The sequence below is a fragment of the Giraffa tippelskirchi genome, chromosome 9 (assembly GCF_054371585.1).
Source record: "Giraffa tippelskirchi isolate mGirTip1 chromosome 9, T2T-mGirTip1v1.2.pri, whole genome shotgun sequence".
Classification (NCBI taxonomy): domain Eukaryota; kingdom Metazoa; phylum Chordata; class Mammalia; order Artiodactyla; family Giraffidae; genus Giraffa; species Giraffa tippelskirchi.
The window spans coordinates 135,878,641-135,892,911 of record NC_137283.1 but is presented as its reverse complement, the minus strand read 5'-3'; the positions used below and the strand labels follow the sequence as shown (position 1 = coordinate 135,892,911).

Here is a 14,271-nt window from a genome sequence, read left to right as displayed (position 1 = left end):
TATTGTTACATAGTTTTTACTGTCCAATATGGTAGCCATTAGTCCAATGTGGCTATTGAGTGAGTACCTGAAATGTGGCAAGTCCAGTTCAAAATACATACTGAACTTCAAAGCCTTAGAACTTCTAAAAAATGTAAATATCACACGAATATCTTTTATACTTATTAGGTATTTAGACAATAATATTTTGAGTGTATGGCTATATTAAAGTATGTTACTAGAATTAATTCTAGTGGGCTTCCCAGATGGTGCTAGTGGTAAAGAACCTGCCTGCCAATGCAGGAGACATAAGAGACACGGGTTTGATCCCTGGGTTGGGAAGATCCACTGGAGGAGGGCATGAGAACCCAGTCCAGTATTCTCACCTGGAGAATCCCATGGACAGAGGAGCCTGGTGGGGTGCAATCCATAGGGTCACACAGAGTCAGACAGGACTGAGGCGATTTAGCAGCAGCAGCAGAATTAATTCTGTCTTTTTTTAACTTTTTTTTTTTAATGCAGCTTCCACAAAATTTAAAATGACAAATATGACACATACCACGTTTCTATAGGGGAATTCAGTTGTAAATTTTGAAATTCTTCTTAAATTTACCAAAAAAAAAAAAAAAACACAACAAAACTTTGGGGTCAAATTAAAGCGTGAAATTCACCTAGAAGTAATTTAAAAAAAAATTCAGCTCAGATCTATTTGTAGTAACAAAATAGTACTTTATACTTTTGCACATGCGATTACAGCTACATCCCAAGAAAAGCATGCATTCTGGATACTAGAGAAACCAGCCACCTGTATTTCAAAACAGAATTATAAGCCTTCACCATCACCAAAACTGTACCGACATACACAACCATTTGGAAATAGCATTCTAACCAAGGTTCTTATCCATTGGAGTCATGCCTTTTTCCCTTGAAGTTGTGGGTTTAAAGCTGAAGGTGTAACAACTGGTACACCAAGTCTAGTTTTCATGCCATGTATAAGTGGGGTAGACTTTATAAGTTTTAATTTTCAAAGGCATATACTGTTTTGAAAAAGTGAATTTTATTAGCCCTGACCTAGATATGTGTGAATTTCACACAGGTTAAAAGATATGTAAAATGCTTGCCATGGTGGCTGCATTGGCTGTTCTTTGTTAGGTGTAATTACGGTGTTAATATAAAAAATTAAAACAACAGGGACTCAGGGCACTGACAAACTCCAGAAGATATGTCAACTGTGTCTGACCCAAAGGATTTCAAGCGGTCGTCAGCTGGGAAACTGTATTTCTTGAGGCTGCATCCCTGACCTCATACAGAACGTCCTTGGGGCCAGTGTGCTGTCTTGGGTCATTGACACCACTAATTAGGACCGAGGAGAGGAGGGACTCTGTGGGAGGCTGAGACTAAAACAACTCTCTTAATGTTGTGGGAAATCATGGAGTATTTCAAGTATGGTTTCCAGTGCGTCACCAAACCTTCTAAAGTGAAAGCTCTTTCTTTTTTCTCCATTTTGCTTGATTTGAATTGATTACAATCATAAATCATTTCTTTTAACTTTCTAATATCACTATAAACTTTTCTAGGACACTGTTTATATTAGGTTTTGGGGGAGGGGTGGGGGTGAGGGCCGGCGGTCAGGGGGTGCAGACAGAAATCAGATAAACACTCAAGCACATGCAAGTGTTTAGTTAAGGTTTTTTAAGATGATGCTATGAAATCTCTTCAGGAGAATAAGGATAATATTTTTTCCTATGGACAACAATATATGCTGATATGTCATTGTTTAACAATACTTATTCATCCTTTTGCTCTGTTTTATAAATTACATCACTTTAATACTCTCTAGATGACATTTTGCCATCAATCAGTGAAGAAAACAGTAGATCTCAATGTTGTATTAACTTACAGTCTGGTATCTGGGGCCAAGCCAATGATATCATTCCCCTCTTGATGCTAGACCAACCATTTAAGGTTTTTTAACTTCCTTGATTTCTTGAGAAATATGGGCCAGATGAAAAGGCTGATTTAAATACCTAGGGTCTATGAGATCTTCTGAATATATTCAAAGCCAGCTGCTTGACTTCAAGAAAGTACCAAGGATTTACCAGAAAGGTAACACTCTTCTAGAAGATGTATATGGAAGGTACATTGCCTTTAAGTCTCTACAATAAGTTGGCACCAAAGGATTTGAATATTATATCCCATTCCAACAGCATTTATTAAATTCTCTGGCAACAGTTTTTTCTTCAGCTATTAAAGCTATCATCAGCATTTATCATCATGGGGCAAAATTGCTACTCTGCACTCACAGCACCATATGGCACAGAGGCTGGATGGGAAAAGGGTAAGAACTGAGCCACTCACATGGTTTTCTATGGAGCTCATTAAGCATCTTTAATCTTGTTGCATTTCATGTGCTCAAAATGGTTATTTTTGCCCCATCTTTCTTATATCTGTGTGTATTACACACACACACACACACACACACACACACATACAGATAAATATAACTAAATGTTCCTACATTTCCTGTGAAGTTTCAGGCAAAAAAAATGCTAGACTCCAAATGGTTTATTTGAATGTAAGTATTGACCTTCTCATGCTCTTACTGCTTTGCATCTATAAATTTAAATCATTTGTCAAGCTGCCATTGGGCCAAACTACAGGAATGCAAACAAAAAAGCTTGCATCAGAAGTATCACACCAACATTGTTTGAAACAGGTTACCTTTTTTGCTGCCTGTTCTTCTTCTACACCATCCCCAATTACAACATATACTACTTTTCTGCCAAACCTTTGCATTATTCGTTCAAAGCAACTTTCTTTTCCTGGAAGATAAACAAGATAAAGTTCAGAGTGAAGTTACCTGGTTAGCGGCATGCTCCTCATCTCGGCCATCTCCAATCACAACATAAGTTATGTTAGTGCCAAATCTGGACACTATACGCTCAAAACAGCTTTCCTTGCCTGAAAAACAATGCACTGCTTATTCTTCCAGCCATTGGAATCATTAACTTAAAGATTCATAAAGTGTTAAGTTACTTTCTCTTGAACATATATCACTTAAACTAGCTTGCAAACTCTGGGTTATGAAATCAACAAATAGGGTTGAATATTTTAAATTTTTACTTGAGACTGATTATTAAACAAATGTGTCCCACTCTCCAGAAAATGTCAGAGGTTAAGCATCTGACCCAAAGAAACATGTTTGTATCTTTCATTCTACCTGAAGAATACACGAATACAACTTTACAAGCAACTGTTCGTTTTTACTTTTATTTGTATAACTATATATCAATTTTATCTAGTTTGTCTTCAATAGTATAGACAAATCAGCTAAAAATATTACTGTGAAATACTGAAGGTTCACCTAGAATGAGAGAGGAAATACTAAGATATGGGTTTACCTTGATAAAACAATTCCTTTCTTCAAGTGGCTGGAAACTAGTCTGCTCAGATTAATTGTACCAAGAGTGCTGTCTGGGCCACAGTACTGGTGACACTAGCATCCTCTGACTGCACCATGGGAATAACATCACGAATTTCTACACGTTCTTTGTTTTTAAAACACTAGCATTATGTTCTGAATTTCTTTCTCAGTATGTTCATGCAGTCATGGCTACCTCTGCATGTTTTTTTTTTTCTTACTCTGATAGTTCAGAACTTCAAAAAATACTGACTTAAAGGGAAAAATAAATTTTTTTCAGATTAAATATAAGGAACAACTTAGTCTTATTTAATAAGAAAGACTGTTGACCTTACTAGAGGAGATATTTACATCTGTGTAAAACTAATTTGTCAAAAAGCAAAATCAGGTTCCATGTAGTAATCCTGCTAGCATAAATATATACATTTATATAAAAATGGTGTATGATTTCAATACCGTTAGACCATGAAATTTTTGCAACTTGTTTTATGTCCTTGGATATGTTCCAGTGTCTCCGAGTTTATAGTCTATGGGAACTTGAATAGAATTTGTATCCTACTGTTGTATGAAAAATTGTATAAATCTTAATTATGTTGAATTGGCTTATGGTACTTTTCAGGTCTACTATATCCTTCTACTTGTCTATATATTCATGCTATCAATTTTTGAGAGTTTTATATTGAAACTGCAACTAAAAAAATCTTAATTCATCTACTTAAAAAAGTTATAATATATAGTGAAACTATTAATATATGTAACTTTGTTTTGTATTTTCCAAGTCTCCTGTAAATGTTTTCATAATTTAAAAAATAAAAAAGAGAAAAAAATGATTGGATTAAAAAAAATGTTAAAAAACAAACAAACAAAAAAAAAATGAATGGGATTGGTATCAAGGCTCTGAATTGCAATGCTCAGGACAACCAGGAATTTATGAAAGCTTGGCCCTCTTTAACTATACTCCCGAAACAGCTGCAGCTGGGGGCTCTTTCTGCCTGTGCCAATAGCAGAACTGTGCAAGGCCCAGGGAGGTTATTTTTGGTCGGGGATTTTAGGATTCTGAACTCTTGTCAAGCTGCCAAAGCCCAAGTTTGTTGACCTTCAAGGCACATTATACAACCCATCTATTTCCCCAGGCATTTCCTTGACAGACAACAGAATACAAGAGTTGTTTTCTTTTAACTCTTTCAAGATGGCAGAAGTTGATGAGGTTTTGTTTCTGAAGGTTTATTAGAAGTCTCAGCACCTGTGAAAGGCACTTAAAGTCAAAGATGGCTCCATAGATAGCTGTGATCTAAATAAACAAGGTGGTAGTTCTTTGATTGCTACTGACTGTTTTTGGAAATGTGTATTTTCAGCCATTCACATGCTACGAATGTTCCAAATGTCTTTTCTGATTCATGAAACTTTTTCTCTCTTGAATTAAGGATACTAGTTTAATTCATCTGATACTCCCATATAATGCTAAAATGGTATTTTTATCTTAGATCTAGATTACTGCATATGCAAGGATATAATACCACATATTATATTTATTAAAATATTAAACTCTATGGCTAAAGATACTATATATTATTTAAATAACATGGGCCATAATGAATACAAATAAATAATATAAATGTATATATAAAGAGTCAGATACAGAGTTCAGAATTTCATAGGCAACAGCTTTCATAAAATTTACACATGCTTAAACAGTTGCAGAGAACTTTGTTATTTGAGCTCTACCAACTTTGTTTGATATTCTAGTAACAAAATGGATGAAAGAGGGAATCACATGAAGACACACATTAAGAAAATCCCCCAAACACAGATCTGAACATATTTCACACAAAGTTAGAAATAATTCTCTTACCTATTTTAGTTGCGCTGTAAATATTCTCAATGGGAAAAGCACCTCCTAAACTATAGAGTAGAACCTTTGCGAGTGCTGGGATCAGCTGGGTTGTTGTTACCAAGACATTTACGCAGTTACTCCTAAGATGGGGAGGAAATTGGCTTATTTGTTTTCTAATAATAACTTCTACTAGTGCAGATGTCAAATTATCACTGAAATCTTTCAATTCCATAATAAACACCCTCTGATAACCCAACCTTTCAATGTTCAACGGTTGTTCATGGTGCCTATCACCTAGTAGGCACAATGCCAGATACTGGGAATAGATCCCAAAATGCAGTGAAGGAAAAAATGCACACATTTGCTCTGATACATAATTCAGCAACGATTAGTATAAACATCTACTTTCCTGATGTATTTTGTGAAATTTACCAATAAGGTGAGGATGTGGATAATGTGACAAATTTCATGACAAATTTCAAAACCCTCGTTGAGTAATGTCTTCTTTTTCCCCTTCCTTTCCTTGTTATTCATGTATTTATTTGCTTACCTACATTTATGTTTCATATGTATGCATTTATTTATTTATATCATATACCCATGTGTTTAAAAATAATTTATATATAATATACTTTGGGTAACACAGAGATGATCTAAACAACAGTGTAATAACCTTTGTTTTTAACTATCTAGGAGACTTCTTTAAAAATAATGAAAGCACCTTCTACTGCATTTTACACAAGATTTCAGGCTGCAGTCCTCACATCCCAGCCTCCTTGACCTTTGGTCTCCAGGTCACCATCACAGAGATCACAAGGCAGCAAATCCCATCTTAAAACAGCTTTAATTGTTAGACAATTCTTCCTCCATGGAGCCAGAAGCTGCCTTCCTAGGATTCCTATTCATTGAGACCAATTCTCTCCTTCAGAGACGCAGAGAGAAATGCAACTTGTTTCCAGCTCAACATCTCAAGCAGTTGACATCGGTAACCTTGTCCCACTCATGACTCTTCTTCAGACTAAACTCCTTGGTTTCTCCCTCTGACTGTTCCGTTTATGTACTTTCCACAGCCTAAACACTTCTGGCCACTTTGTTGGACACAAGGTACTTCAAATATGTCACAGTCCCTGCTGGAATGAGGTGCCCAGAACGGAGCAATGTTCTCTGTTCTGCTTCCTTAGCCTGACCCAGGAATCTACTGACCCCTCCCTCTCCACTTAGCCTCTCTGCTCTCAGTGCAGTGGCTGGTCATAGCACATGGCTCCAAGTCTCGAGCAGGGTTGGGGGCACATCTGTCTACTTCTGTGTTCTGAATGCTAGACTCTCCTTTTACTTTGTTAAGATTTCTCTGAATCTTGATTTAACCAGTCCAAATATTAGCTCTTCTCTGCATTTTGTTTTGCTAAGCACATTTGCTAAGCATAATTCTATTTCTTCCTCCAACTCAGAAATAAAACTAAGGAATAGGATAGAACAAAGATTCTTCCCCACCCTATTTAGCTATCATGTTCCAGATTTATATTATTTTATTCATTAGTATTTATGGCACACGGTATGCAACTCGTTATGTCTACTCAATTCTACTATCTACACTAACAAAAGTCAGCATTTCACTGTTCAAACAACACAAAGGTTACAAGTTATTTAGGAGCTTTCTGTTGCTTTTTGGATGTGTTCGAATTATGTACATTATCTATAATGGCCTAAAAGACTTAAAAACGTGCACAGATTATATAAACAATGTATGTTTTTGCCACCATATTCTGTATTTTGCCGCCAACAGAGTGCTTTTTTAAAAAAAAAAATTGGAAGTCAAATGACATTCCCATGGGATTTATCAAGGGTTATGAGGAGAAATGGATAAAAAGCAGCAACCTCCATTCTCCATACCCCACCCCACCCCACCACACACACACACACAGAAGTGTTAGGTCCCTTCAACCTCTAAAACAAGTCTGGGAATTAAAACATTTTGATACATGCTAGACTACTAGAAGGAAATCTTCAATACAATTAATACAGAAACTGCAACAATGTGGCTTACCTCGTACTAATAATTGATAAAGATTTAAGTGCATTTGTTAGCCAGGAGTCTGTCAGACCTTCTATCTCAGCCCTCAGCTGCAGCCATGCATCTCTCTTGGCGGGGCCAAGAAGTCCTGCAACACGAAAAAGCAGGGCAGAGTCAAGAGATCAACGTTTTTCAGGGATGCCTCGCTTGGTCTCCCTTTTGTCTACTATGGATAATTTTTATTCCTACCTATATCAAAAATAGAGACTTACATCAACCCTGATCTTTCATGTCAGAATTGATTATCCATTCATTCATTCCACAAACATTTACTGAACAACTTCTACGTGTAACAGTCTGGGTTAAAAACTAGAGATACAACAGTGAAGGGCGGGTCATAGTTTCTGCCTTCACTGATCCTAGAATCTGGCACAGACAACGTCAGTCACCTGAGGGCCTCTGACAACACCCCTGCCCGGGTCCCACTCCAGTAGACTGACAGAATAGGTCTAGCAGGGGGAGTAAGGGTCTACCAGCCTAGGGATATGAATCTCAAATATTGTGACTGTCGGAAAATGTTTACTTTCTTCAAAATCACAGCTATTACCATTTTGAAATAATAATGACATTACCACATGTAGCTTTAGAATTTTTTAGAATTTGTTTCTAATATTAATGCTGAAGCTATTAGAAATACTTTGCTTTGTAAAAAGGAGTTGAGAATTTGAAAATCCTAAAGCCTGTGACAGAGCTACAGATGATGGCTGAACGTTACAATGGTATTAGGACAAGAAAAGAAGTAGTTATACTAATTTTATAGAGAAAGCTCTTGCTTTCATGATAAAATAAGAACATGTAAATTGACTAAAAAAGAGAGTTTCTTATTTAAATCCTATTTCAGAATACTGAGTACATATATATAGGTGGATATGTAGGTGGATATTTTTAAAATCAAAATTTCTAGTTTCTACCAAATCTCATTTGTCTTTATTTCAATAAAGAGATGCTAACATATCACAAAATGGACTCATATCTCATTGTTTAAACTTCTTCAGCTATAAGATTATTTACTAGCAAGCTTGTTAATTTTTACATAATTTTAATAATAATAAAGATTGAGGGCAGGAGGAGAAGGGGACGACAGAGGATGAGATGGTTGGATGGCATCACCGACTCAATGGACATGCGTCTGGGTAAACTCGGGGAGTTGGTGATGGACAGGGAGGCCTGGCGTGCTACAGTTCATGGGGTCGCAGAGTCGGACACGACTGAGTGACTGAACTGAACTGAACTGAATAATACCCTTTAAGAGGGAAATAATGACATGCTTTAATGAGAAAAGTTAATTCAGATTTCCCAAAGGGATATTTATTTTAAAGTTGAACTTATTACCCTCAATTGCTTTTAAACAGAATATCTATTTATTTGGTTTTGCAAAAAATGTCTTATATAGAATGTTAGAGTGAATTAGGAAACCTGCATTTCTGAGTTGTCTGTCTAAATCACTGGTCAAGTCAGTAGACTGCAGGAGCCTGTTTCTCACTTGGAAATGAAGAACATCCACACCTAAGCTTCATTTTGGTTTTAACATTATTATTATCCATGGTTTTACATGTTTTTGTTCTCCTGTAGTTACAGAATATCTACTGAACGTCTATTATGTGCTTCAAGCTAGCTAGGCACTGGATACAAGGCCAACAGACACACAGCCCATCCTCATGATGTGTATGGTGTAATATACACTATAGATGAAAATTTTATTTACTATATTGTATTCTATGACATATATGTGAACATACACATGTATAGCATTCACAAATATATTTAACTGTCTTCCTCAATTTTAGATTCTGGTTTATACTCCTCAATCATCTCTCTTTTTGTCTAAAAAGTGAAACAAACAAAAAGGCCCAGGAGAAGAACCTTTAAATGACCACATAACTAATCCTAGGATTTTGGTGACCTAAAATTGATCCTAATAATAGAGATCATAAGGTTTATTACACCAAGAAGCACATCCAGGATCTTAGTTTTGATATCACAGGTTTTGATATTACCTGTAATTTATGACTGAGTATAAAATGGTTTAGTTATGACTCACAGAACATTTGAACTCTTAGAAACCATGATATACATGGCAAAGATATATTGACAGATAACATGCAATTTTTGAAAGGATAAATTTAACTTGTCAATGTCTTTGAAACAACATAAAGCACTGCTTGTGTTTATTTCTGATAGGATTCCAGAAAGGTAATGATTGCTGACAACTCTGCTTCAATGAATGGGGCTCTCGTCTTTAGATAGGTCTTCTTTTCATGGCCTCCATCAGTTCCTCTGTCTGGTTTTCACTGGGAGTGTCCCAGCTGAAGAAGGGTCAAACAAATGTCCTGCTATTAACCTTGACCAAACATCTGGGCACAAAGAATTCCCAAGTCCTCTGAAAGTGCTGTACATTTTATTGTGCAGTTAGATTTTTTCCCACCAACTCCAAGAAACTAAAAAATCTGGCTTACTCTCATCCATCATGAGTCCTTGGTAATTTATTTTACAGAAGGATTATCCTTAATACAAAACTTGAAACTTTAGTTCAAATTGTACCTCTATCTGCAGTACCTTTATTAAATGTTAAAAGCCACACATACCTCCCACGTTGTTCTTGTAGGTGTTGTATAATTCTTTTACTCTTCTGTAACGAAAAGCCAACTTCCTCATCCAGTCAACCCCTCCTCTTACACCTGTTGGCAAACAAAGGTTTGCACTACTTGCAGCTGCATGGAAGCCATCAGTTGCAAAACTGTAGGTACTGCAACACCCAAAATACATTAAAAAGAAATAAAAGAAATAATTACATGTGCATAAAAGAAATAATTACATGTGCAAAACTTCACAGCTGAATTTCTGTAGGAAAGAGCATACTGAAAGGCGTGGCTTACCTTAAGTCCTGCCCATTGTCATCAGAGGAAACATCATCTATGTGAACTTGATCACACTCCTGTTAAAAGCATTGAAAGAGTTGTTTTTCAAAGGATGCTAGTCACCATATTTGAAGCTTTTTCCATCTTTCTACTTGATCAGGCCAGAAGAGGGCAGCATTTGCCCACCCATCCCACCCTCTCATGTTAGGAAATGGCACTATTTCCAACCTATAAGATCTAAACCCAGAAGAGGGCCTTAAAGCCTGAAGACACAGGGCACATGGGTTTCTTCAGAACAAATAAAAAATTAATTTTAATCTTAAAATGACTAATAAAGAATTTTCTTTTGAATCTTTACAGTCACCATTATGTTACATTAGTCGCGCAGTCATGTCTGACTCTTTGCTACCCCAAAAATAATCATTGGTGATCACTTCCAGTCATTTCTGTTATGCACACATAAATATGAAAGCAAAGCTAATCTGAAAATACTCAAAACTTATTTGGCCTGAGCACCCCAATGGTGTTCCCTGGTAGCTCAGTCAGTAAAGAATCTGCCTGCAGTGCAGGAGACCCGGGTTTGATCCCTGGATCTGGAAGATCCACTGGAGAAGGAAATGGCAAACCACTCCAGTATCCTTGCCTGGAAAATCCCATGAACAGAGAAGCCTGGTGGGCTGCAGTCCATGGGATAGAAAAGAGTCAGACACGACTGAGTGACTAACACTAACCCCATGTAATATTTGTTGAGCAGCAACAGAAGGGCTTGATGATTATGGTGTTCTGTGAGATTTCTATGACTTCCTGCTTTTTTGCTGGGTGAATGATACCACAAAAGAACCATGGTGATGTTGTTTTAAAAGTCCTGGTCTTTCAATACAGCAAAAAGCTAATAACCATAGAAGCTGGTGGTTTTTGTTTTTGTTTTTTTCTTTTTATAGCTCGTTTTTAAATCTTTAAGCTGAAAAGAATACTGCAAGTAAAAGGGAAATAATGAAGATTTACCATCTCTAATGTGCTAATTCAGAGGAAAACAGACTTTAGGTATGTGCTGCTGCTGCTGCTAAGTCGCTTCAGTCGTGTCCCACTCTGTGTGACCCCATAAAGGGCAGCCCACCAGGCTCCCCCGTCCCTGGGATTCTCCAGGCAAGAACACTGGAGTGGGTCGCCATTTCCTTCTCCAATGCATGAAAGTGAAAAGTGAAAGTGAAGTCACGCAGTCATGTCCAACTCTTAGTGACCCCATGGACTGCGGCCTTCCAACTCCTCCATCCATGAAATTTTCCAGGCAAGAGGACTGGAGTGGTGTGCCACTGCCTTCTCCGCTTTAGGATATACATCCACATAACTGACCTGTTATAGCATATTCAAATGGCAACTTTTTGGGAAAAAAATTCAATTCTTCTTTGCTGTTTTAAGACTCCTTTTCTATCTTCAAATAATCTGCAAAGCTCCAGTGAAGTAGTACATGATATGAAGGTGGAATCTGGCTAAGGCATTTCAACACCGAGAATCGATTAATACTTCGCTGGTGGCTCAGACAGTAAAGAGTCTGCCTGCAGTGCTGGAGACCTGGGTTTGATCCTGGGTCAGGAAGATCCTCTGGAGAAGGAAACAGCAACCCACTCCACTAGTCTTGCCTAGAAAATCCCATGGACGGAGGAGGCTGGAAGGCTACAGTCCATGGGGTTGCGAAGAGTTGAACATGACTGAGTGACTTCACTTTCACTTTTCACTTTCAGAATAAGTATGGTTTAGTCTTCTGGACCTCATTTTTTCCCCATAAAATTATTCCAGTCAAACTCACAGAGTCTGACTATATATATTAAGTGCTTATCTGTCAAAATCAATTCTAAAAAATCATTACATTTGAAGATAAGATGCCATACTAAAGACTTTTCAGCTACTATTTATAATTATTATAGGACTTGGAAGTATCTGACAGTGAAACATTTAATATCTCATCTCCAGCTTTCTACACTGAGTATATATTAGATCCTGCTGCAGTGCGAGGATAAATTAGCTGGCTCAGGCTTCTTTTAAAATATGAAACTTTGTGAATACCTCAATCAATACAATTTTAGTACATAATTTGAAAATCCAGGTAAATTAATATTAAAGATTTGAATGAGGAACATAAATTATGGGTTCAGTAACTTTTGAATAAATACATTCACAGATAAGGGAGGGCCTCAAAACTTAATCTGACTGGAAGCTCCCTGAGGGGGCTGTTTGGGTCACCTGAATAAACCCACATTTAAGGCACAATCTGGCGCAAAGCACTCACTCAACAATTCTTTGTTGACTAAATAGCAGAAGTCTAGACAAATGTAATTCAAGACAGAATTACCACAATCATTTAAATGTTCTGACATAAGTTTATGGTGATATAAAATATTCTAGATGGTAAGGGCTGTAAGAAGATATATCAAGAGTGAAGGAAAGGGCAAAAGAAGTGTGGGCTGAGGCTGCAGGACGGGCACTTTAAAAAGGTTCTTTCCCATTTTGACTGAGTATTTGTTGAAAAGAGCACAGCTCAAACTTTAACCCAAGAAGGCATTAAGTTTCCAGAAAATTCTCAGGGAAAAGCGTTACACCAACCACAATAGCTGTTAGATTTGGCTCTAAAGGAAAGGGTGAGATGTAACCAGTTAGTATAAAAGCTGGAAATAAAAGTTCTTCCAGAATACTGAGATAGCAAAGCAGTTCTAGATGACAAGAATTATTTCTTGAGTTGGTGACATTCCTGTTAAGTATGAAGACCAAATTAAACCACCATTGAAATGAGATCATGCAAAGTTGCTCATTCCACTGAGGTTCTGAAATCTTTCATCATGTAAACAATTTCCACAATTTTACCATAAGCTAATGATATTAAAAATGGGGGTTTTTATGAATTACATTGGCAATTGTAAGCCATTTCTTTATCTAATACTCTCTCATCTAATTTTTAGAGAAATTCCTCTGACATTTCACATGATTAATTTGTACATTTTGCCCTCAAATTTATTTTTTACTCTTGAGGACATCAGTATATCAAACTTATTGGACCACGAGCTCCATATTTGAAGTTATGTTTGAGGTTTTTCCAAACGGAACTTTTCTTTAAATTTATGCCTAGTTAACTATGCTTGTTGACTCTGGACTCGTGCCTGAGGATTACAGTCCAGTGAAAGAAACCTGAACTTCAAAAACTTAACATTTTTAGAAAAATCTAAATAATTGTTCTTCAATTAGCATTCACTTGGAGCAACTTTACAAGAATTATTTTGACTAAAACCTAAAATACTAAAAAGAGTTTCATGCTTTGGCTTTAACAAACTTTAGTGTAAGAATGTGAACATCTGGAATAATTCTGGCACTAATCTTAAATTCTTTAATTTTAGAAGGTCTTAGAAGGTGACCACAAAGTTGTCACTGATCTTTATCAGTTATAATCCATAGCAGTCTTCTCTCACTTTTACGAGCCCAAACTCCTTGGTGCTTTCTCTTCTGGAAGTTATTTTAACTGAAATAAAATATTATTTAAATGGAGAGCATCCACTTCTTAGGGGCAGCAGAGTGAGCATCTGCCTTCTCTACAGTTAGAAAAGATGTAGTGAAGTTTCTATTAAGAGGATTTAAATTTGCATCTTTCAAGGAATTATGTGAGAGCAGCTGCTACTACACGTTGCAGTTTCTATTGAAGGGTTTGTCTCACATAGATTTTTAGGTTAAAAAAAGGAATCCCCAGAAATTAAATGCACAAGGGGGGGAAACATAATAAGCAAAACATGGAGTTATTCTCTTAAGGAATTCTCTTTAATTCTCTTCAACATACTCTATGTCAGTAGAAGCAGACACAGAGTAATACCAGTCATGAAGCTCATGTCAAGATTTGCTTGCAAGAGGTTTACTGGAATAAAAACCTGGGAGAAAGTCAAGTTTCAAAATCAGATGCAGAAGGATAGTGGGTATGTATGTAACTGGACTGAATGATTTTGAAAGCTATAGATTTTGCTAGTTTTAGTATTTGTTTATCTCACTTAAGTTGGTATAAGCCTTTGAGTTTCCTTGGGCCACTTGGATGTGTGCGCATGTGCGTGTGTTTTTCATGTCTGAGAACTCA

At 36.7% G+C, this 14,271-nt stretch overlaps 1 protein-coding gene across 50 annotated transcripts in view; it reads right to left on the bottom strand.

Annotated features, from left to right (window-relative positions):
• EYA4 (EYA transcriptional coactivator and phosphatase 4) overlaps window positions 1–14,271 on the bottom strand; it is a 384,171-nt gene that overhangs the window by 40,955 nt on the left and 328,945 nt on the right. For 35 of the 50 annotated variants that reach the window (XM_081530639.1, XM_081530645.1, XM_081530654.1 and 32 more), the window contains 5 exons: window positions 10,182–10,240; window positions 9,891–10,051; window positions 7,279–7,393; window positions 5,253–5,374; window positions 2,701–2,801 (listed from right to left, as the gene is read on the bottom strand). In XM_081530639.1, the coding sequence (XP_081386765.1) occupies window positions 2,701–2,801; window positions 5,253–5,374; window positions 7,279–7,393; window positions 9,891–10,051; window positions 10,182–10,240 (558 nt within the window). Of the gene's footprint in view, window positions 1–473; window positions 651–2,700; window positions 2,941–5,252; window positions 5,375–7,278; window positions 7,394–9,890; window positions 10,052–10,181; window positions 10,241–14,271 lie in introns of those variants that run through there. The other 15 variants (XM_081530650.1, XM_081530674.1, XM_081530680.1 and 12 more) reach the window with 3 other exon arrangements.